At 44.2% G+C, this 22,232-nt stretch overlaps 1 protein-coding gene across 1 annotated transcript in view; it reads left to right on the top strand.

The window, feature by feature from the left end:
- LOC311101300 (kin of IRRE-like protein 3) overlaps positions 1-22,232 on the top strand; it is a gene marked incomplete at both ends in the record, with an annotated part of 80,970 nt that overhangs the window by 25,331 nt on the left and 33,407 nt on the right. Inside the window, 2 exons of the mRNA XM_084142428.1 lie at positions 223-380; positions 11,842-11,992. Of these exons, the coding sequence (XP_083998554.1) occupies positions 223-380; positions 11,842-11,992 (309 nt within the window). The remainder of the gene's footprint in view (positions 1-222; positions 381-11,841; positions 11,993-22,232) is intronic.

The following is a 22,232-nucleotide window of genomic DNA, read 5'->3' as shown; positions in this document are numbered from 1 at the left end:
CACATAGTCACACAGATACAGAGCTCACCTTATACGAACCTTCTTATGTCCAAGACATATCTTCTATCAATCCAATGGATGAGTCTGAGGTTTGACCAATACCTTCATCAGTGAACATAATGACACTCTGCCTTGAAAAAACAGTTGTCGTTGTATACAAGTATATGCTATTACATGTTTATAACGTAGCTACAACACAATGCCTTTCTGTTTTCCCTCCAGTTCCTCCTGAGGACCCAGTGATCAGTGGTGGTCCAGTGGTGAGCCTGAGAGCAGGAGATCCCCTAAACCTGACCTGCCATGCTGACAACGCCAAGCCAGCCGCATCCATCATCTGGATCCGCAATGGAGAGGTCCTCAATGGAGCCATGTACTCCAAGGTAAGCATCGAGGTGTGTAATACACAGTTTGTTTTTTAAGGGTGGAGGGAGGGCTGGGGGTTTTGAGGGGGGAGTGGTTAGACACTTACCCATTCCCATAGGTAGAAAGCAAAAGCCCTCAATTATTATTACGGACAAAATGAGCCAAACACTATTTTCCTCTATTTAATAGGTTATGTCACTCATCAAATTCCAGTTGACACTAGTCAATCCTTTCCTTGAAGTTTGTTGTGAATAGCCACTTTAAGAGCACTAGCCATCTGTGACGGGTGATTACTTGTGTCATCTGTAAACTGTGCCTCAGCATTCAGCCTAGTTTGATTGGAATAAAATCCCCCGAATATCCGGTGTCTTCTCTGGGATATCTAAAGGATGTTTGTCCTCGTCACCCAGCTAATGCATCTACTCAACAAGTAGATGGTGTGGCGATACAGTAGATGATGGGGCGATACAGTGAGCGAAGGGGGTCAAATACTTATTTCCCTAATTAAAATGCAAATCAATTTATAACATTTTTGACATGCGTTTTTCTGGATTTTTTTGTTGTTATTCTGTCTGTCACTGTTCAAATAAACCTACCATTAAAATTATAGACTGATCATGTCTTTGTCAGTGGGCAAACGTACAAAATCAGCAGGGGATCAAATACTTTTTTCCCTCACTGTAAGAATGAAAGTCAGCGACTATCCAGCGCCTTTGCTGTCTCCTACGTGCCCTGATCACTCTTTTCAGTGGCAGGGTCCATAAAGAGATCCAGAGTCCATAAAGAGATCCAGAGTCAATCCAGAGTCAATAAAGAGATCCAGGGTCCATAAAGAGATCAGTTCGGTCACTTCTCTGTTGGAGAAGCCGTCCCTGATCTGTGGTATTCAGAGAAGATTATCTGCCAACCAACCCTAGCCTTCAACTCAACCATCACTCCACCACACATAATGCCACACCACACTGCCATCTGACCCCTCTGGCACTTCAATGACACTAACTCGCAGGCTAAACATGTAATCAATGCCACTGTGTGAATTTCCATATAAACGAGGAGAGTGAGCGGGCACCAACTCTCTCTCCGCTGTCTCATCCCATTATCGTATTTTTTCAAGAGCAGATAAATGCCATTGATTGGGCTGTGATACAGCACAAGCCCATTTGAATAAAACGATTGCCGGAGGTGCCGTTTGCTAATAGTAGGGGGATAGCGTGCTTCCTACCTGCACTTCCTCTTTCTGAAACAGCAGCAGCAGTGATGTGGGGACATTGTAGCCCAGCTGATGGATGGCAGCAGCAGCTGAGCCATGCAGTCTCTAGTCACAGCCCTCCCCTCATTTCACTACCATTAAAAATAAATGCGTTCAATTAAAAGTGGATGATTGTCTCCTGAGAAATTTAGTAATTGTCTGTCCTGCCTCACCTCGACCCTCGCCTCGCTCCACACTCCACAGATGATGGGAGGTAATGTGGCCAGATGTGCTAGAGTGAGATGGTAGTTTCCTGATGATGGCTTCCTCTACTCTACAAGAATGGCTTTGACCCCTATAGGTCTCAGAATGACCTCCCTCAATATCCTAATGGATCAATTATCTTTAATTAAGCTGTTACTTTGTGATAAGTACTTGGACCTGGCATGGTCTTACTGTATGAAGCAGTCATTAAAAAGATCTGGTTATACTGCATGTGAATGGCATTGAGTATGGGCTTGACCTGGTACCTGCGGATGTAGGTTGTTGTACTCGTTGCATACTGTACGTTGTGAGGGGGCCTAGTACAAGCTTCAGATGATGGAAACATCTGAATTTGAGAGCAAGGGAGCATAACTAAACCCTAACCGTCTCGTAGTCGGTTCGATTCCCACGGGGGACCAGTACGAAAAAAGTATGAAAATTAATGCACTCACTACTGTAAGTCGCTCTGCATAAGAGTGTCTGCTAAATTACTAAAATGTATAATGTCAATGTAAACCCAAACCACATTTCAGACTGATGAAAAAACATAAGGGTTGTCACCATAGTAACATCCACAGGGCTGAGGGAATCCATTACTCTGTGAAGCATTCAAATGCATGACACCAGAAAGGAAGTTCTGCTTATCGTCCCTCTCTTCCTCCACAGATAAGTTTCCTTGCTCATTCCTCCCCCACAAACCTTCAAAGACGCTTCTTTATCTGTATTTCAATTTCATTATTTTCCTCCCAACCTTCATCTCAGCAAAGTTTTCTGTATAATTAGAGCGATTTCCTTTTAATAGTAATACTCACTACCAAGTGAGGCAGGGGGAAATCATCCCGGAAAAAGTAACCAATTAACTTTAGAGAGTGTATTATACATGTCACATTTTTCACATTCAAAGACAGGTAGAGTTCAAAGTAGTTGCCCTGCATATTAATCTATAATACCCATTATTATTCCAGTATTTCCATATTACTCACTACATTTAACGTTTTTCAAATGATTAAAAAAGTATCAGTCTCTCACTTTTTCTTTGTTTTTCTCTCTTGTCAAGCTAATTAACCTCGCTGGCTTTGTGCAAGAGAAATTAAAAGTAGCCTTGGGTGCACTAAAAGAGTAGTTTAATTAATATTGTTAAACAGAATCTGACTTTCTGGTAGTAGGATTATATAAATTAATCAAATAAGACCTCTTTAACCCCATGACCAGAGAAAATTGTGAAAATATATTATTTTCTCTTTTGTAGAAATAGGTTGTACAAAGTTTATGCAATTTATATTTTTTCTAAGTGAAATTAATATCTGGTAATGAGCTTTGAAATGTGCTTCTGGTGTGGTCTGATTTAATTTAACCTGGAGCCACATTTCATGTTTGGACATATCAAAGGCTCATTAGATTAACAGCATAATATTAATGTCAGCCCAATTATTAGTGTAAACAGGGACTAGACATCCCTCTGAGCCCCCCTTTATATTCCCTTTCACTGGGATTTTTACCTAAACTAATCAAAGCAGTTCAGGTATGCCTGCAAGGTGAAAACTGTCCATGTTACATTTTTTGTTAACCTTCCTGTTAATTGTAATAAACAGAAAAACAATTAGTGTTAAGGTTAGGTAAAAACAATATACAGCTTGTCAGAATTAGACTCTGGACTACAAAACCTGCAAAATAGAAAAAGCTCCATATTTATCAGTAGAAATGTAACCAGCATTATCACTATACTATAGGTTCACTCATATTCACTCAATATGACCTTCTACTGTCTCTGCCCCCTTATCCCATATCTTGAAGAGCAACCTTCACTCTCTCCCTCTCCATTTTTAAATTCATTTCTTAACTTGGGAAAGGTATTCTCCTCACATGCTCCAGGCAGTGATATGGGAAATCATCAATTTGTAATTTGGGCTATTTTAAAACAGCTAGTGGCTGGGTGTTGAGTTCTATGCTGTATCCAGGCCTGTACAAGATTAATGACTTCAGACAGGTCCAGAGCTATGAGAGAAACAATCCTGATGGTGTCAGAAAGGATATTACATTGACACATCCCGCTGCTGACAGCTAATACGTTCTGCTTTAGAGGTCCCAGGGCTTCTGTAGCCTGGTGAGATCTGAGACACTCTTCACCAAGTCCTTTTGTTTTCATGCAAATGCAGAATAATAATACAGTGGGGAAAAAAAGTATTTAGTCAGCCACCAATTGTGCAAGTTCTCCCACTTAAAAAGATGAGAGAGGCCTGTAATTTTCATCATAGGTACACGTCAACTATGAAAGACAAAATTAGAAGAAAAAAATCCAGAAAATCACATTGTAGGATTTGTAATGAATTTATTTGCAAATTATGGTGGAAAATAAGTATTTGGTCAATAACAAAAGTTTCTCAATACTTTGTTATATACTCTTTGTTGGCAATGACACAGGTCAAAATTTTTCTGTAAGTCTTCACAAGGTTTTCACACACTGTGGCTGGTATTTTGGCCCATTCCTCCATGCAGATCTCCTCTAGAGCAGTGATGTTTTGGGGCTGTTGCTGGGCAACACAGACTTTCAACTCCCTCCAAAGATGTTCTATGGGGTTGAGATCTGGAGACTGGCTAGGCCACTCCAGGACCTTGAAATGCTTCTTACGAAGCCACTCCTTCGTTGCCCGGGCGGTGTGTTTGGGATCATTGTCATGCTGAAAGACCCAGCCACGTTTTATCTTCAATGCCCTTGCTGATGGAAGGAGGTTTTCACTCAAAATCTCACGATACATGGCCCCATTCATTCTTTCCTTTACACGGATCAGTCGTCCTGGTCCCTTTGCAGAAAAACAGCCCCAAAGCATGATGTTTCCACCCCCATGCTTCACAGTAGGTATGGTGTTCTTTGGATGCAACTCAGCATTCTTTGTCCTCCAAACACGACGAGTTTAGTTTTTACCAAAAAGTTATATTTGGTTTCATCTGACCATATGACAGACATTCTCCCAATCCTCTTCTGGATCATCCAAATGCACTCTAGCAAACTTCAGATGGGCCTGGACATGTACTGGCTTAAGCAGGGGGACACGTCTTGCACTGCAGGATTTGAGTCCCTGGCGGCGTAGTGTGTTACTGATGGTAGGCTTTGTTACTTTGGTCCCAGCTCTCTGCAGGTCATTCACTAGGTCCCCCTGTGTGGTTCTGGGATTTTTGCTCACCGTTCTTGTGATCATTTTGACCCCACGGGGTGAGATCTTGCGTGGAGCCCCAGATCGAGGGAGATTATCAGTGGTCTTGTATGTCTTCCATTTCCTAATAATTGCTCCCACAGTTGATTTCTTCAAACCAAGCTGCTTACCTATTGCAGATTCAGTCTTCCCAGCCTGGTGCAAGTCTATCATTTTGTTTCTGGTGTCCTTTGACAGCTCTTTGGTCTTGGCCATAGTGGAGTTTGGAGTGTGACTGTTTGAGGTTGTGGACAGGTGTCTTTTATACTGATAACAAGTTCAAACAGGTGCCATGAATACAGGTAACGAGTGGAGGACAAAGGAGCTGTCATGCCCTGACTCAAGGGACTTGCTTGTATTTGTTGAGTCAGGGTGTGTATTTTCTGTGTTGGGTTTGTCTATGTTAGATTCTACTATGTCTAGATCTATGTTGGCCTGTGTGGTTCCCAATCAGAGGCAGCTGTTGCTCGTTGTCTCTGATTGGGTACCATACTTAGGCAGCCTTTTGGCACGAGTTAGTTGTGGGATCTTGTTCCGTGTAAGGTAGGTTGTTTGTATGCTACCTTGGATTTCACGTTTCGTTTGTTGTTTTGTCGTGTGTTTAGTCGTTAATAAACATGAATGCATATCACGCTGTGCCTTAGTCCTTCTCGTTCATCAACGATCGTGACAGAAGATCCCACCAATCCTGGATCAAGCAGCGTGACGAGGAGAGAGGATGGACTTGGGAGGAGATGAGAGAGAGTCTGGCAAGAGGGATGGAGGCCATGATCACGGGGGAGAGACAAGCCCAAAACATTTTTAGGGGGGGGCTCACGCCATGGACGACGAGGCAGCAGGAGGCCGCGATAGAGCGGTTCAGCCGTTTTGCAGAGGAGGCCGCCAGATTAAGGGGGTCATTGGTTCAGAGGGAGCAGAAGGAAAGTGTAGAGGCACGGCGAGAGGAGCTGGTTAGGCAGCAGAAGGACCAATCGAGTGGTGCGTGTCGCCAGTCCGGTCCGGCCCATTCCTGATTCCCGCACTAAGCCAGTGGTGGGTGTTCCCAGTATGGTTCGGCCCGTTCCTGCTCCTCGCATCAAGCCAGTGGTGCGCATCGCCAGCCCGGTCCGGCCTGTTCTTGTCCCTCGCACCAAGTCAGTGGTGCGCGTCGCCAGCCCGGCCCGGCCTGTTCCTGCCCCGTGCACCAAGCCAGTGGTGCGCGTCGCCATTCCGGTCCGACCTGTTCCTGCCCCTCGCACCAAGCCAGTGGTGCGCTTCGCCAGCCCGGCCCGGCCTGTTCCTGCTCCCCGCACCAGGCCAGTGGTGCGCGTCGCCAGTCCGGTATGGCCCGTTCCTGCTCCCCGCACCAAGCCAGTGGTGCGCGTCGTCAGCCCAGTCCGGCCCGTTCCTGCTCCCCGCACCAGGCCAGTGGTGCGCGTTGCCAGTCCGGTACGGCCCGTTCCTGCTCCCCGCACCAAGCCAGTGGTGCGCGTCGTCAGCCAAGTCCGGCCCGTTCCTGCTCCCCGCACCAAGCCAGTGGTGCGTGTGTCCAGTCCGGCATGGCCCGTGCCTGTTCCACCGGTGCCTGGTCCGGCACCGGTCAGCTGCTCCACTCTGGAGCGGAAGCAATCCGCTCCACCGGGGTCCAGTCCAGCTCCGGTCAGCGGCTCCACTCCGGAGCCAGAGCAGTCCGCTTCACCGGTGCCTGATCCAGTTCCGGTCAGCGGCTCCACCCGGGAGCCAGAGCAGTTCGATCCACCGTCGTTGGGTCCAGCTCCAGTCAGCGGTTCCAGTCCAGACCCAGACGTCAGCCCCTCTCCAGGTTCGGGGTCTCCCACACCAGGGTCCAGACAGGGCGTGGTACTTCGTGGGAGGAAGGAGAGAGGAAGCAGCGCGACAAGGTCCAGACCAGACCAGGGGCGCAACGGGGAGGTGGAGAGTAAGTGGTGGTCACACCCGGAGCCGGATTCAAGGGACTTGTATTTGTTGAGTCAGGGTGTGTATTTTCTGTGTTGGGTTTGTCTATGTTAGATTCTAGTATGTCTAGATCTATGTTGGCCTGTGTGGTTCCCAATCAGAGGCAGCTGTCGCTCGTTGTCTCTGATTGGGGACCATACTTAGGCAGTCTTTTGGCACGAGTTAGTTGTGGGATCTTGTTCCGTGTAAGGTAGGTTGTTTGTATGCTACCTTGGACTTCACGTTTCGTTTGTTGTTTTGTCGTGTGTTTAGTCGTTAATAAACATGAATGTATATCACGCTGCGCCTTGGTCCTTCTCGTTCGTCAACGATCGTGACAGGAGCCTCTTAAAGAAGAAGTTACAGGTCTGTGAGAGCCAGAAATCTTGCTTGTTTGTAGGTGACCAAATACTTATTTTCCACCATAATTTGCAAATAAATTCATTAAAAATTCTACAATGTGATTTTCTGGAGAAAAAAAATTCTCAATTTGTCTGTCATAGTTGACGTGTACCTATGATGAAAATTACAGGCCTCTCTCATCTTTTTAAGTGGGAGAACTTGCACAATTGGTGGCTGACTAAATACTTTTTTTTCCCCACTGTATATGATCATGTATCTTTATGCTATTTTGTGTATTCCTTACATACATATTATTTCACTCCAAGACAATAGTATTTTTGCTTCGCTAGGTATAGGTAACTGCCAAAATAATGGAAACACTTGAGTAAATGAGGGATACAAAGTATATTGAAAGCAGGTGCTTCCGCACAGGAGTGATTCCTTAGATATTTAAGCAATAAACATCCCATCATGCTTAGGGTCATGTACAGAAATGCTGGGCAGGCCATTATTTCCGCTACCATGGCTATTCTCACATAGGATGACAATGCCCCCATCCATTTTACATTTACATTTTAGTCATTTAGCAGACGCTCTTATCCAGAGCGACTTACAGTTAGTGAATACATATATATTTTTTTTATACTGGCGTTGCAAACGCCATGCTCTATCAACTGAGCTACATCCACAGGGCACGAGTGGTGACTGAATGGTTTTATGAGCATGAAAATTATGTAAACCATATGCCATGGCCGTCTCAGTCACCAGATCTCAACCCCAATGGTGTAAAGTACTTAACTAAAAATACTATACTAACTAAAAATACATATTATTTTTTAGCTATCTGTACTTTACTTTACTATTTCTATGTTTTTCTACTTTTACTTTTCACTACATTCCTAAAGAAAATAATGTACTTTTTACTCCATACATTTACCCTGACACCCAAAATTACTTGTTACATTTTCAATTCTTAGCAGGACAGGAAAGTGGTCCAATTCACTCACTTATCAAGAGAACATCCCTGGTCATCCCTACTGCCTCTGATCTAGAAGACTCACTAAACACTAATGCTTTGTTTGTAAATGATGTCTGTGTGTTGTTGTGTGCCCCTGGCTATCCGTAAATACAAAAAACAAGAAAATTGTGCCGTCTGATCTTCTTATTATAAGCAATTTGAAATTATTTATACTTGTACTTTTACTTTTGATACTTAAGTATATTTTTGCAATTACATTTACTTTTGATACTTAAGTATATTTAAAACCAAACACTTTTAGAATTCTACTCAAGTAGTATTTTTCTGGGTGACTTTCTCTTTTACTCATTTTCTATGAAGTTATCTTTACTTTTACTCAAGTATGACAATTGGGTACTTTTTCCACCACTGCTCAACCCAATTGAAAACTTATGGGAGATTCTAGAGTGGCGCCTGAGACATTGTTTTCCACCACCATCAACAAAACACCAAATGGAATTTCTCATGGAAGAATGGTGTCTCATCCCTCCAATAAAGTTCCAGACACTTGTAGAATCTATGCCATGGTGCAGTACACCATGGCATAGATGGACACCCTGTAATTTAAATGGATTTTCATTTGGATTTCATGTAATGGACATACACAAAATAGTCCAAATTGGTGAAATGAAAAAAAATGACTTGTTTCAAAGAATTCCCCCCCCCCAAAAAAAAGAAAAGTGGCGCGTGCATCTGTATTCACACCCTTTGCTATGAAGCCCCTAAATAAGATATGGTGCAACCAATTACCTTCAGAAGTCACATTATTAGTTAAATAAAGTCCACCTGTGTGAAATCTAAGTGTCACATGATCTGTCACATGATCTCAGTATATATACACCTGTTCTGAAAGGCCCCAGAGTCTGCAACACCACCAAGCAAGGGGCACTACCAAGCAAGCGGCACCATGAAGACCAAGGAGCTCTCCAAACAGGTCAGGGAAAACGTTGTGGAGAAGTACAGATCAGGGTTGGGTTATAAAAAAAATATCAGAAACTTTGAACATCCCACGGAGCACCATTAATTCCATTATAAAAAATTGAAATAATATGGCACCACAACAAACCTGCCAAGAGAGGGCCGCCCACCAACACTCACGGACCAGGCAAAGAGGGCATTAGTCAGAGAGGCAACAAAGAGACCAAAGATAACCCTGAAGGAGCTACAAAGCTCCACAGCGGAGATTGGAGTATCTGTTCACAGGACCACTTTAAGCCGTACACTCCACAGAGCTGGGCTTTACGAAAGAGTGGCCAGAAAAAAGCCATTGCTTAAAGAATAAAATAAGCAAACACGTTTGGTGTTCGCCAACAGGCATGTGAGAGAAGGTACTCTGGTCAGATGAGACTAAAATTGAGCTTTTTGGCCATCAAGGAAAACGCTATGTCTTGCGCAAAACCCAACACCTCTCATCACCCCGAGAACACCATCCCCACAGTGAAGCATGGTGGTGGCAGCATGATGCTGTGGGGATGTTTTTCATCGGCAGGGACTGGGAAACTGGTCAGAATTGAAGGAATGATGGATGGTGCTAAATACAGGGAAATACTTGAGGGAACCTGTTTCAATCTTCCAGAGATTTGAGACTGGGACGGAGGTTCACCTTCCAGCAGGACAATGACCCTAAGCATACTGCTAAAGCAACACTCAAGGGGTTTAAGGGGAAACATTTCAATGTCTTGGAATGGCCTAATCAAAGCCCAGACCTCAATCCAATTGAGAATCTGTGGTATGAATTAAAGATTGCTGTATTCCAGCGGAACCCATTCAACTTGAAGGAGCTGGAGCAGTTTTGCCTTGAAGAATGGGCAAATGTCCCAGTGGCTAGGTGTGCCAAACTTATAGAGACATACCCCAAGAGACTTGCAGCTGTAATTGCTGCAAAAGGTGGCTCTACAAAGTTTTGACTTTTGGGGGTTGAATAGTTATGCACGCTCAAGTTTTCAGTTTTTTTGTCTTATTTCTTGTTTGTTTCCCAATAAAAAATATTTAGCATCTTCAAAGTGGTAAGCATGTTGTGTAAATCAAATGATGCAAACCCCCCCAAAAATAAATGTTAACTCCAGGATGTAAGTTAAAATAGGAAAAATGCCAAGGGGGGTGAATACTTTTGCAAGCCACTGTAGCTGTTCAGGCTTGTGGTGGCCCAACGCCTTATTAAGAGATTTTGGCAGTTACCTGTATATCTTAAGAAGACATAGTCGTTGACTGGAGAAAGCAGAAAAGTAAGATGATGAAAAGGCATGTCAGAACCTCCAAACTTCCTGGCACACAACTAATATAATGTCAGGTTCCTTGACACTTTAATATCCAGTCAGTGTGTGGCATATCTAGGTGGGTTTCATTACGGTTCTCAAACTTCCATGAAAGGAGAAAATTGAGGAGGTAATTACTGCTATTATCCGGCAACCTGTCAATAGCTTTCATTGTGACATTCCTTCATATGTAACGATTATTGCGGCTAAAATAAATATTGTCACCTTTTGCGAATTTACAGGGATTATTATGAAACAAGGACTTGAGGGCCGGTTTCAGAGGGCAGCTGTGATGTCTAAACTTTCCTCCCACACGAGTCATAACCTTGGTTTGAAAAGTGCATAAAGGTCCTCAAAGGAAGTTTGAGGAGCTTTCTTGTCTATGCTATTTTCTCATCAGAGCTCCTCATAGTACTGCTAGCAAATAAAGGGTTTCATCACAACAGTGAGTCATTAAATCCTGAATAAACTTTAGATAAATTGCAGAGGAGCATTTTGTTTTGTGGCTATAGTGTGACAGACACACACATTCACACACACACACACACAAAGCACCAAAGGAGTTTATATAATGAAGAGCAACATGTCCCAACTTGCCCTTGTCTAACATGTCCTATATTGCTGGACCTCTATATCATATTTTTGCTTGTTTCATTGAGTGAAAAATACATGATATTGGAAGAGCTTCTGCTGTGAATCCCAGTAGTTTATTTGCAAAACTAACCCAGAGGTTGTGTTAATGGACACTATATTTGAATAGAGCTCCAATAGAGTATTATTTGTCTTGACTTTGTGGTTGGCCACACAGTGCTCCTGGCATGGCCAATTTGTTCTGGTGGGTGAGCTTGCACTGTGGCATGGTGGTTAGCAGGGCTCCCACAGTCCTCCCTGAGCACCAGGCAAGGCAGAATTGCACCGGGTGGCCTCCAGATGGCTCTCACAATGCGAGTAGGGCTGCAGCTCCGAGGATGAGCACTGAAAAGAAGATTGATTTCCTTTGTGGTGTATGACAAGCCACGCGCCAGAGCACAGCTCCAGACACACAAAAGAGGCTCAGAAACATATTCCTTTTTTCGGATCAATCAGCCTTGGAGAAAGACTACAGGCTTGAGCATGCCAGGGGTTTATTTGTCTGTGTTGTCCCCAGGGCATCCAGGTGAATTGCTGCATTTGGGTTCCAGGCCTTGAGTTTCGATTGATGGTGTTATTCAGAATGTTTCACTATCTCCACTACCACATCATCTGTGAACTCTAAACTCTTTCCTTTTTCTATTTTCCTCTCAGACACTGCTTCGTGATGGAAGGAGGGAGAGTACGGTTAGCACCCTCTACCTGTCTGCCTCCAACATCGAGACAGGCCAGCAGATCATCTGTCGAGCGTCCAACAAGGCTGTGCCCAATGGCAAAGAGACCAGCGTCAACATCGACATCCAGCGTGAGTTTCCCCTCCTTTGAAGGCCTATACCCTGGTCCCTGACCAAACTTTATTGCGTCCTAGGGTATTTCCCACCACAGTATCAGCCCCTGACTCGATGGATAATACGTTTCTCTGTTTACCATTTCTACTTGAAAGTGGAGGTATTTTGAGCACAAAGAGGCCGTTTTGACAGTTGCAGTTAAAAACCCATTATAAACATCTAGATTCATTTTAAGCTCTGATGCATATTCATAACTGGTTTCAAGTTTGCATTTCTTTTGTGGGTAAGTACAATATCACCTTTTTGTTTCCAGTGATGAAATATCACTGGACCCGTCTGTCTTAAGTGAATGGGATTTTTTCTTTGCTCCAACAATCTTTCCGCGGCACTGTGCACATATCCCTGGCTCTTTTATTTCCTCTCCTATGCCATCAATCTTTTTGACGAGAGCATGCACAATCCCCTCCAAAATAGGAAAAGTAAGCCCGGAGTGTAAAACACATTGAGTCTCAATTGTCAGAGAATCTTTTTAGATCAAGAACTATTCACAGCAAGAGCGTGATTCTGAACAATGGGATTTGGCATCAGCCCCCTTCAACACCATTAAGTACGACTAATAAAGCAGAAAATGCTATTTAGAGATCCATTACAAGTGACGCCTCCATTCTTTTCATTATGTACGCCACGAGAGGCGCATTCCGGCTCAATGCCAGCATGCAGGCGAATGGAGGCGCCGGTGTACAAATGATTAACAGTTGTTGGTGTTTTCAACCCTCGCAGTTTGTTCTAATGTTTTTGTCATGCAAAGTGAGAGGAAGTGTGGTGTGTTGTGATTGTGTGACACAGAGAGTAATGAGGAGCTATGGTATGATGGCTGTGACGGGCATGTTCCCTCCACGCTCCACATCTGGTTTCCTGTGGGCGTGACACAAGGCTTAACAAGGGGAAGGAGTAGTTGCTAGCAAACAATCCCGGAAAACGATCTTTGCAACTTGCAAAACTGGGGCTTCAACTACAGTTTTTCACAGGGTGATGAATAAATGAATGTGAGCAGGACCAAATTGACTAGCGTCATGTTGCGTCCCACTCACCTCTTGTCTAACCCCAGGCCTCCCACTCACCTTCTTTCACTCTCCACCTCCACTCTTGGCCTGTGGACAGGTAGCGAGGCTGATGCTCCCCGCCTCTGTCTCTGGTATCACGCTGAGATCGAGAAATAAAAGGCACTGTAATTTAACTTTGAGTCATTGGTGCTGGGTAGCAATTTGATAACTTCCAATGCTGACTGATTTGATTATGGGGTTCATGCCTCGGCGACTGGATATGAAACGCTAAAATACACTGATGAAACGAATATCATTCAGATGAAAAAGAGAGCGAGGAGTACGTAGCCTATATGCAATGAGATACATATCAGGAGGTGGGTGATGAAAGTTTAAACACTTGATAGTGATTCCTCCTCCTCCAAACACGGCGAGTTGAGTTGATGCCAAAGAGCCAGTTCTCCTCTGAATCATTCAGATGTTCATTGGCAAACTTCAGACGGCCCTGTATATGTGCTTTCTTGAGCAGGGGGACCTTGCAGGCGCTGCAGGATTTCAGTCCTTCACGGCGTAGTGTGTTACCAATTGTTTTCTTGGTGACTATGGTCCCAGCTGCCCTGAGATCATTGACAAGATCCTCCCGTGTAGATCTGGGCTGATTCCTCACCGTTCTCATGATCATTGCAACTCCACAAGGTGAGATCTTGCATGGAGCCCCAGGCCGAGGGAGATTGACAGTTATTTTGTGTTTCTTCCATTTGCGAATAATCGCACCAAATGTTGTCACCTTCTCACCAAGCTGCTTGGCGATGGTCTTGTAGCCCATTCCAGCCTTGTGTAGGTCTACAATCTTGTCCCTGACATCCTTGGAGAGCTCTTTGGTCTTGGCCATGGTGGAGAGTTTGGAATCTGATTGATTGATTGCTTCTGTGGACAGGTGTCTTTTATACAGGTACAAGCTCAGATTAGGAGCACTCCTTTTAAGAGTGTGCTCCTAATCTCAGCTCGTTACCTGTATAAAAGACACCTGGGAGCCAGAAATCTTTCTGATTGAGAGGGGGTCAAATACTTATTTCCCTCATTAAAATTCAAATCAATTTATAACATTTTTTACATGCATTTTTCTGGATTTTGTTGTTGTTATTCTGTCTCTCACTGTTCAAATAAACCTACCATTAACATTTTTGACTGATAATTTCTTTGTCAGTGGGCAAACGTGCAAAATCAGCAGGGGATCAAATACTTTTTTCCCTCACTGTACATATCAGGAGGTGGGTGATGAAAGTTTAAACACTTGATAGAGCTAATAGGATCAGATTCCAATGAGCATTTATAGACAGCCTAAAGACCACTTCAGTGTGAATACAGAGGAAGAGTTGTCTAGTAGAGGAAGTGTGCAAAGGTTTCCCATTGTAACGAGAGAAAACAGGTGTTAAATGAATAAATGATGTAGCAATTGGCAAGGTAGAGAGAGGTAGACATGCACCCTCCTTTCCCCCCAAACCTCCCATTGGCAGAGTAGCCACCACAGAGGCCCTGTTCTCCTCTCCACAGGGGGGCAGTGTGTAGGACAGGGGGCGGTAAATATTGATGAGAGACAGCTGTCTGCTCACAGAACAGGGAGGTACCTGGGGGAGTGGAATAGGACCAAAATAAAAACCACTCCAGCCCTTTCACACAGAAATAGACCCACACAGAAATGTAGGACTAAGTCAAACCATTTTGCAGGAGGATGCAAATTCAACATGTTCTTTGTTTTTTTTGGGGTCACCCACCCAGTACCACCCGATCAAGGCTAAGCTAAGAGAATACACTGCATGACCAAAGTTCCCTAGAACTCTAGAGGGTTGCTTTAAACTCTCCTCAAACCAAACATTTCATTGGGCCCCACACAACATTCAGGCCTGAATGGGCAACTTAATAATACAGTGCTGTGTTACCGAGACAAACTCAAGCCATGTGTGTAATCCATGTCAAGTACTAAGAATAAATCTATACTCTTTGCCTTTGCCTTTGTATGTTGTATCTCATGTGTTATGACTGGTGCACAACTGTTCCCAGGCCCCTCTAACAAAGGCAGACAGGATCAATTCCAGTTCCAGGTGAATGAAGGCTATTAGTCCTGCCTAGGCTTTCATGAAGGTTAGATACAGTACAGAGAGTCTTTGAGGTGCTGGTGAAGCAACGCTACACATCCACAGACCATGTCCTATTTTAGTTAGTCTGCTCCCCCAGCATGGAATTATCTCTGGAACGCTGAGTATTTAGGTTGTGCTTTTGATTTATTTATCTATTTCAACGCCAAAGTGGATCATTTATATTTTGTTCACATTTCCCAGTTAAAATGCCTTAACTCTCGCTGTCTAATTTGTAGTAATCTAAACATTACCCCAAAACTTTACTGCACAGCATAAGCCTGTGTCAAATCCAATACATTTGTGTGCACTATTTCCCTTTATCATCACTTTAATGTGCTTGTGAATTACATTGTCCTCAGCATTTTCAGCTCAACATAAGTTCATACAGAGTTATCTGACCTGGGGGTTAAGGACATTAGCATCTAGATATGTACATCCCACTGTTGCCAAATGTGATTTAAAGCAGGAGGCAGGCTGAGTTCAGGACCATGGACAGATTGCTGACTTTAGTGTGGGTGAGTACATGAGCTCACTGTAATTATTTAATAGCAGGGTTAGCTCATGATTCTCTCTCAACAACACCATGACTTTGGGCAGCCTTTGTATTGTGCTCTATAGACTTTTCCAGTGTTAAGGCAAAGCCTGAAAATCACCTCCTCCAACTCTGAATCAAAGACACCATATAGCAAGCCTTGTGATAATATCTTCAGCCTGGCTGGCTGTGTGTCTATTTGTCTGTTGAGCTGCGTCCAACATGCGGGCACGGCATCCCACACACAAGGGCTGATGAGAGGGGTGGGGGTTAAGGCTAACATGTGTTTGCATTGCAAATAAGGCGAGCAGCAGGAAAATAATGCCATTTGTTGAGACTATATAATAGAAAACATGCAGATGTGTGGTGGAGGAGGATTTGTGTTTGTTACCCAGCTCTGCTTCATGCCCTTGTTGCACAATCAAGCAGAGAATGACAAATTCATCTGGAAAAAAAGAGAGGAAAACATGGGTTGGAAATTAGTTTTGGCTGATAGTTCAAGTATGCCAGAGGTGTAATGATGTTATAATAAGGAATACATTTGGGAGCAGTGGCTCAATCTGGATTCATTGTATTGTCACGTTCATGTTACGTTTTGAATAGAGATCAGCAGCATCTGTACCATCACTCTACTTAGCTATGCCCACCAGCCTCCCCAGTTTTCTCTTCAAACTTTTGAAAGTAAACCATGCGTCAGATCTACAGTTGAACCTTGCAGGTACTTGAAAATGTAAAAAGCCCAAACACAGGGCCTTCAATCTGAATGGCAAAAACATATGCCTGCATTGTGTGAGTGGGTAAATAAATGCATGTTGTTGGCTTTGTGGGTTAGTCAAGCTGTGAACCTGCAGTTGTCTGCCCCTGTGTGCCCGCCTACAGTAATACACTGGGCCAACCAGCAAGCAGCATCCATCTCCATATTGCTAGGGATATGCCACCGCTCTAGTAGCAAATACAGTGGCTTGCGAAAGTATTCACCCCCCTTGGCATTTTTTCTATTTTTGTTGCCTTACAACCTGGAATTAAAATGGATTTGTGGAGGGTTTGAATCAGTTGATTTACACAACATGCCTACCACTTTGAAGATGCAAAATATTTTTTATTGTGAAACAAACAAGAAATAAGACTAAAAAACATAACTATTGACCCCCCCAAAAGTCAATACTTTGTAGAGACACCTTTTGTAGCAATTACAGCTGCAAGTCTCTTGGGGTATGTCTCTACAAGCTTGACACATCTAGCCACTGGGATATTTGCCCATTCTTCAAGGCAAAACTGCTCTAGTTCCTTCAAGATGGATGGGTTCCGCTGGTGTACATCAATTTTTTAGTCATACCACAGATTCTCAATTGGATTGAGGTCTGGCCTTTGACTAGGCCATTCCAAGACATTTAAATGTTTCCCCTTAAACCCCTTGAGTGTTGCTTTAGCGGCATGCTTAGGGTCATTGTCCTGCTGGAAGGTGAACCTCCGTCCCAGTCTCAAATCTCTGGAAGACTGAAACAGGTTTCCCTCAAGAATTTCCTTGTATTTAGCGCCATCCATCATTCCTTTAATTCTGACCAGTTTCCCTGTCCTTGCCAATGAAAACATCCCCACAGCATGATGCTTCCACCACCATGCTTCACTGTTTTTCTGGCCACTCTTTCGTAAAGCCCAGCTCTGTGGAGTGTACGGCTTAAAGTGGTCCTATGGACAGATATTCCAATCTCCTTCAGGGTTATCTTTGGTCTCTTTGTTGCCTCTCTGACTAATGCCCTCCTTGCCTGGTCCGTGAGTGTTGGTGGGCGGCCCTCTCTTGGCAGGTTTGTTGTGGTGCCATATTCTTTCAATTTTTTTATAATGGAATTAATGGTGCTCCGTTGGATGTTCAAAGTTTCTGATATTTTTTTATAACCCAACCCTGATCTGTACTTCTCCACAACTTTGTCCCTGACCTGTTTGGAGAGCTCCTTGGTCTTCATGGTGCCGCTTGCTTGGTGGTGCCCCTCGCTTAGTGGTGTTGCAGACTCTGGGGCCTTTGAGAACAGGTGTATATATACTGAGATCATGTGACAGATCATGTGACACTTAGATTGCACACAGGTGGACTTTCTTTAACTAATAATGTGACTTTTGAAGGTAATTGGTTGCACCAGATCTTATTTAGGGGCTTCATAGCAAAGGGGGTGAATCCATATGCACGCACCACTTTTCCGTTATTTATTTCATATAATTTTTTGAAACAAGTTTTTTTTTTCATTTCACTTCACCAATTTCGACTATTTTGTGTATGTCCATTACATGAAATCCAAATGAAAATCCATTGCAACAAAATAGGAAAAATGCCAAGGGGGATGAATACTTTTGCAAGGCACTGTAAACAGACTCCCCATCCTTCATGACCAGCCGTTGCTCCTGGAGGCTTATCCTCATGGAGGAACAGCTGTCTACAATGACCCAAAGAGAGTGGAAATTGAGCTTTAAGAAAGGGAAGAAAGCAATTTACGTTGGCACCATCTCTGGGAAATCTAGAGAAGTTGGCTGATTGTTCAAAAACGCCACCTGCTCCTCTCTTTGAACTTCAGATCAAAAGCTATCAGCAGACTACACTGTCTTCCTCTTTTTTTAGTCGTCCTGTTGTTGTCGCGATACTGCCATCATCAACAGCACTGCCATTCCCAGCTCCCCTCCAACCCTCTCTATATCACTCTCCTGATGAATCTGAGGAATTAACGGCCCTGCATATTGATGGGCCTGTTGCGTGAAGCCTCAAATGAGCTCACTCCCACTCATGCATTTATACATCAAAGTGACAAACAGACTTCTTTATTAAGTGACTGTCTGTCTACATGGGGGTCAGGGGGCAGCAAGTTGGCAACTCCCTTCCCTCCGGTTCTCCTAGGACAAAGCTATCCAAGCAGAAGAGCCAAGTAGCTTTTTTTTAATTTCACCTTTATTTAACCAGGTAGGCCAGTTGAGAACAAGTTCATTTACAACTGCGACCTGGCCAAGATAAAGCAAAGCAGTGCGATAAAAACAACAACAACACAGATTTACACATGGGATAAACAAAACATACAGTCAATAACACAATAGAAAATCTATATATAGTGTGTGCAAATGTAGTAAGTTATGGAGGTAAGGCAATAATTAGGCCATAGTGCAAAATAATTACAATTTAGTATTAACACTGGAGTGATAATAAATAACAATATGGGGATGAGGTAGTTGGGTGGGCTAATTACAGATGGGCTGTGCACAGGTGCAGTGATTGGTAAGCTGCTCTGACAACTGATGCTTAAAGTTAATGAGGGAGATAAGTCTCCAGCTTCAAAGATTTTTGCAGTTCGTTCCAGTCATTAGCAGCAGAGAACTGGAAGGAATGGCGGCCAAAGGAGGTGTTGGCTTTGGGGATGACCAGTGAGATATACCTGCTGGAGCGCATACTACGGGTGGGTGTTGCTATGGTGACCAATGAGCTAAGATAAGGTGGGGATTTGCCTAGCAGAGATTTATAGATGACCTGGAGCCAGTGGGATTGGCGACGAATATGTAGTGAGGGCCAGCCAACGAGAGCGTACAGGTCACAATGGTGGGTAGTATATGGGGCTTTGGTGACAAAACGGATGGCACTGTGATAGACTACGTCCAATTTGCTACGTAGAGTGTTGGAGGCTATTTTATAAAAGACATCGCCGAAGTCAAGGATCGGTAGGATAGTCAGTTTTACGAGGGCATGTTTGGCAGCATCTAGCATGAGATTCTAGATTTAACTTTGGATTGGAGATGCTTAATGTGAGTCTGAAAGTAGAGTTTACGGTCTAAACAGACACCTAGGTATTTGTAGTTGTCCACATATTCTAAGTCAGACCCGCCGAGAGTAGTGATTCTAGTCGGGCGGGCGGGTGCAAGCAGCGTTCGATTGAAAGGCATGTATTTAGTTTTACTAGCGTTTAAGAGCAGTTGGAGGCTACTGAAGGAGTGTTGTATGGCATTAAAACTCTTTTGGAGGTTTTTTAACACAGTGTCCAATGAGGGGCCAGATGTTTACAAAATTGTGTTGTCTGCGTAGAGGTGGATCTGAGAGTCACCAGCAGCAAGAACAACATCATTGATATACACAGAGAATAGAGTCGGCCCGAGAATTGAGCCCTGTTGCACCCCATAGAGACTGCCAGAGGTCCAGACAACAGGCCCTCTGATTTGACACATTGAACTCTATCTGAGAAGTAGTTGGTGAACCAGGCGAGGCAGTCATTTGAGAAACCAAGGCTATTTAGTCTGCCAATAAGAATGCAGTGATTGACAGAGTCGAAAGCCTTGGCCAGGTCGATGAAGACGTCTGCACAGTACTGTCTTTTATCGATCGTGGTAATAATATTGTTTAGGACCTTGAGCGTGGCTGAGGTGCACCCATGACCAGCTCGGAAACCAGATTGCATAGCGGAGAAGGTTCGGTGGGATTCGAAATGGTTGGTGATCTGTTTGTTAACTTGGCTTTCAAATACTTTCAAAAGGCAGGGCAGGATGGATATAGGTCTGTAACAGTTTGGATCTAGAGTGTCATCCCCTTTGAAGAAGGGGATAACCACGGCAGCTTTCCAATATCTGGGGATCTCAGATGATACGAAAGAGAGGTTGAACAGGCTAGTAACAAGGGTTGCTACAATTTTGGTGGCTAATTTTAGAAACCAGATTGTCTAGCCTTAACTTTTTGGAGTTAGTGCTACAGGATGCACATTTTGGTTTGAAAAAGCTAGCCTTTGCATTCCTAACTGATTGTGTATTTGTTCCTGACTTCCCTGAAAAGTTGCATATCACAGGGGCTGTTCAATGCTAATGCAGTACGCCACAGGATGATTTTGTGCTGGTCAAGGGCAGTCAAGTCTGGGGTGAACCAGGGGCTATATCTGTTCTTAGTTCTGAATTTTGATGGAGAGGAAAGCACTTTTAAAGAACAACCAGGCATCCTATACTGACGGAATGAGGTCAATATCCATCCGGGATACCGGGCCAGGTCACTTTGAAAGGCCTGCTCGCTGAAGTGTTTTAGGGAGCGTTTGACAGTGATGAGGGGTGGTCGTTTGACCGCGGACCCATTACGGATGCAGGCAATGAGGCAGTGATCACTGAGATCCTGGTTGAAGACAGCGGAGGTGTATTTCGAGGGTAAATTAGTCAGGATGATATCTATGAGGGTGCCCATATTTACGGATTTAGGGTTGTACCTGGTAGGTTCCTTGATAATTTGTGTGAGATTGAGGGCATCTAGTTTAGATTGTAGGACGGCCGGGGTGTTAAGCATATCCCAGTTTAGGTCACCAAGCAGTACGAACTCTGAGGATAGATGGGGGGGAAATCAATTCACATATGGTGTCCAGGGCACAGCTGGGGGCTGAGGGGGGTCTGTAGCAAGCGGCAACAGTGAGAGACTTATTTCTGGAAAGGTGGATTTTTAGAAGTAGAAGCTCAAACTGTTTGGGCACAGACCTGGATAGTATGATAGAGCTCTGCAGGCTATCTCTACATTAGATTGCAACTCTGCCCCCTTTGGCAGTTCTATCTAGACGGAACATTTTGTAGTTGGGGATGGAAATGTCAGAGCTTTTGGTGGCCTTCCTAAGCCAGGAATCAAACACTGCTAGAACATCAGGGTTGGCGGAGTGTGCTAACACAGTGAATAACTCAAACTTAGGGTGGAGGCTTCTGATGCTAACATGTAAGAAACCAAGGCTTTTACGGTTACAGAAGTCAACAAATGATAGCGCCTGGGGAGTAGGAGTGATACTGGGAGCTACAGGGCCTGGGTTAACCTCTACATCACCAGGGGAACAGAGGAGGAGTAGAATAAGGATACGGCTAAAGGCTTTAAGAACTGGTCTTTTAGTGCATTGGGTACAGAGAATAAAAGGGGCAGATTTCCATGCGTTGTAGAATAGATTCAGGACATTATGTACAGACAAGGATATGGAAGGATATGAGTACAGTGGAGGTAAACCTAAGCGTTGGGTAACGATGAAAGAGATAGCATCACTGGAGGCACTGATTGAGCCGGTCTTCGCGTGTGTGGGGGGTGTGACAAAGGAGCTATCTGAGGCAGGTTGAGCGGGACTGGGGGCTCTACAGTGAAATTGTATAATAAGAACTAACCGAAACAGCAATAGGCAAGGCATATTGACATGGGAGAGAGGCATAAAGCAATCACAGGTGTTATTCGAAAGAGCTAAGACATCAACTGGCAATGACGACGAAAGTTTGGGCTGAGGCTAAACAGATTAAAAGGACAGATAAACAGGATGGGGTACTGTGTAAAGGAACAGTCCAGCAGGCATCAGCTGTGTAGCTGAGTGATCATAAGGTCCAGTGAACAGCAATAGGTGAGTCCGGGAGCAAGTTTGATGGCTGCTACGGCACAGGCGAGCAGGAGGCACGACTGTTGATTGCGTGTGCTAGCGGGCCGGGGCTAGCAGATGGATCTTCAAGGTCGTCGCAACGGGAAGCCTGTTGAAACCACATCAGGCGATTACATCGGCAGACCAGTCTTGATGGATCGCCGGTGCTC

Source organism: Coregonus lavaretus, assembly GCF_964263955.1.
Source record: "Coregonus lavaretus genome assembly, chromosome: 26".
Taxonomy (NCBI): Eukaryota; Metazoa; Chordata; class Actinopteri; order Salmoniformes; family Salmonidae; genus Coregonus; species Coregonus lavaretus.
This window is presented reverse-complemented; position numbering and strand designations above follow the sequence as displayed.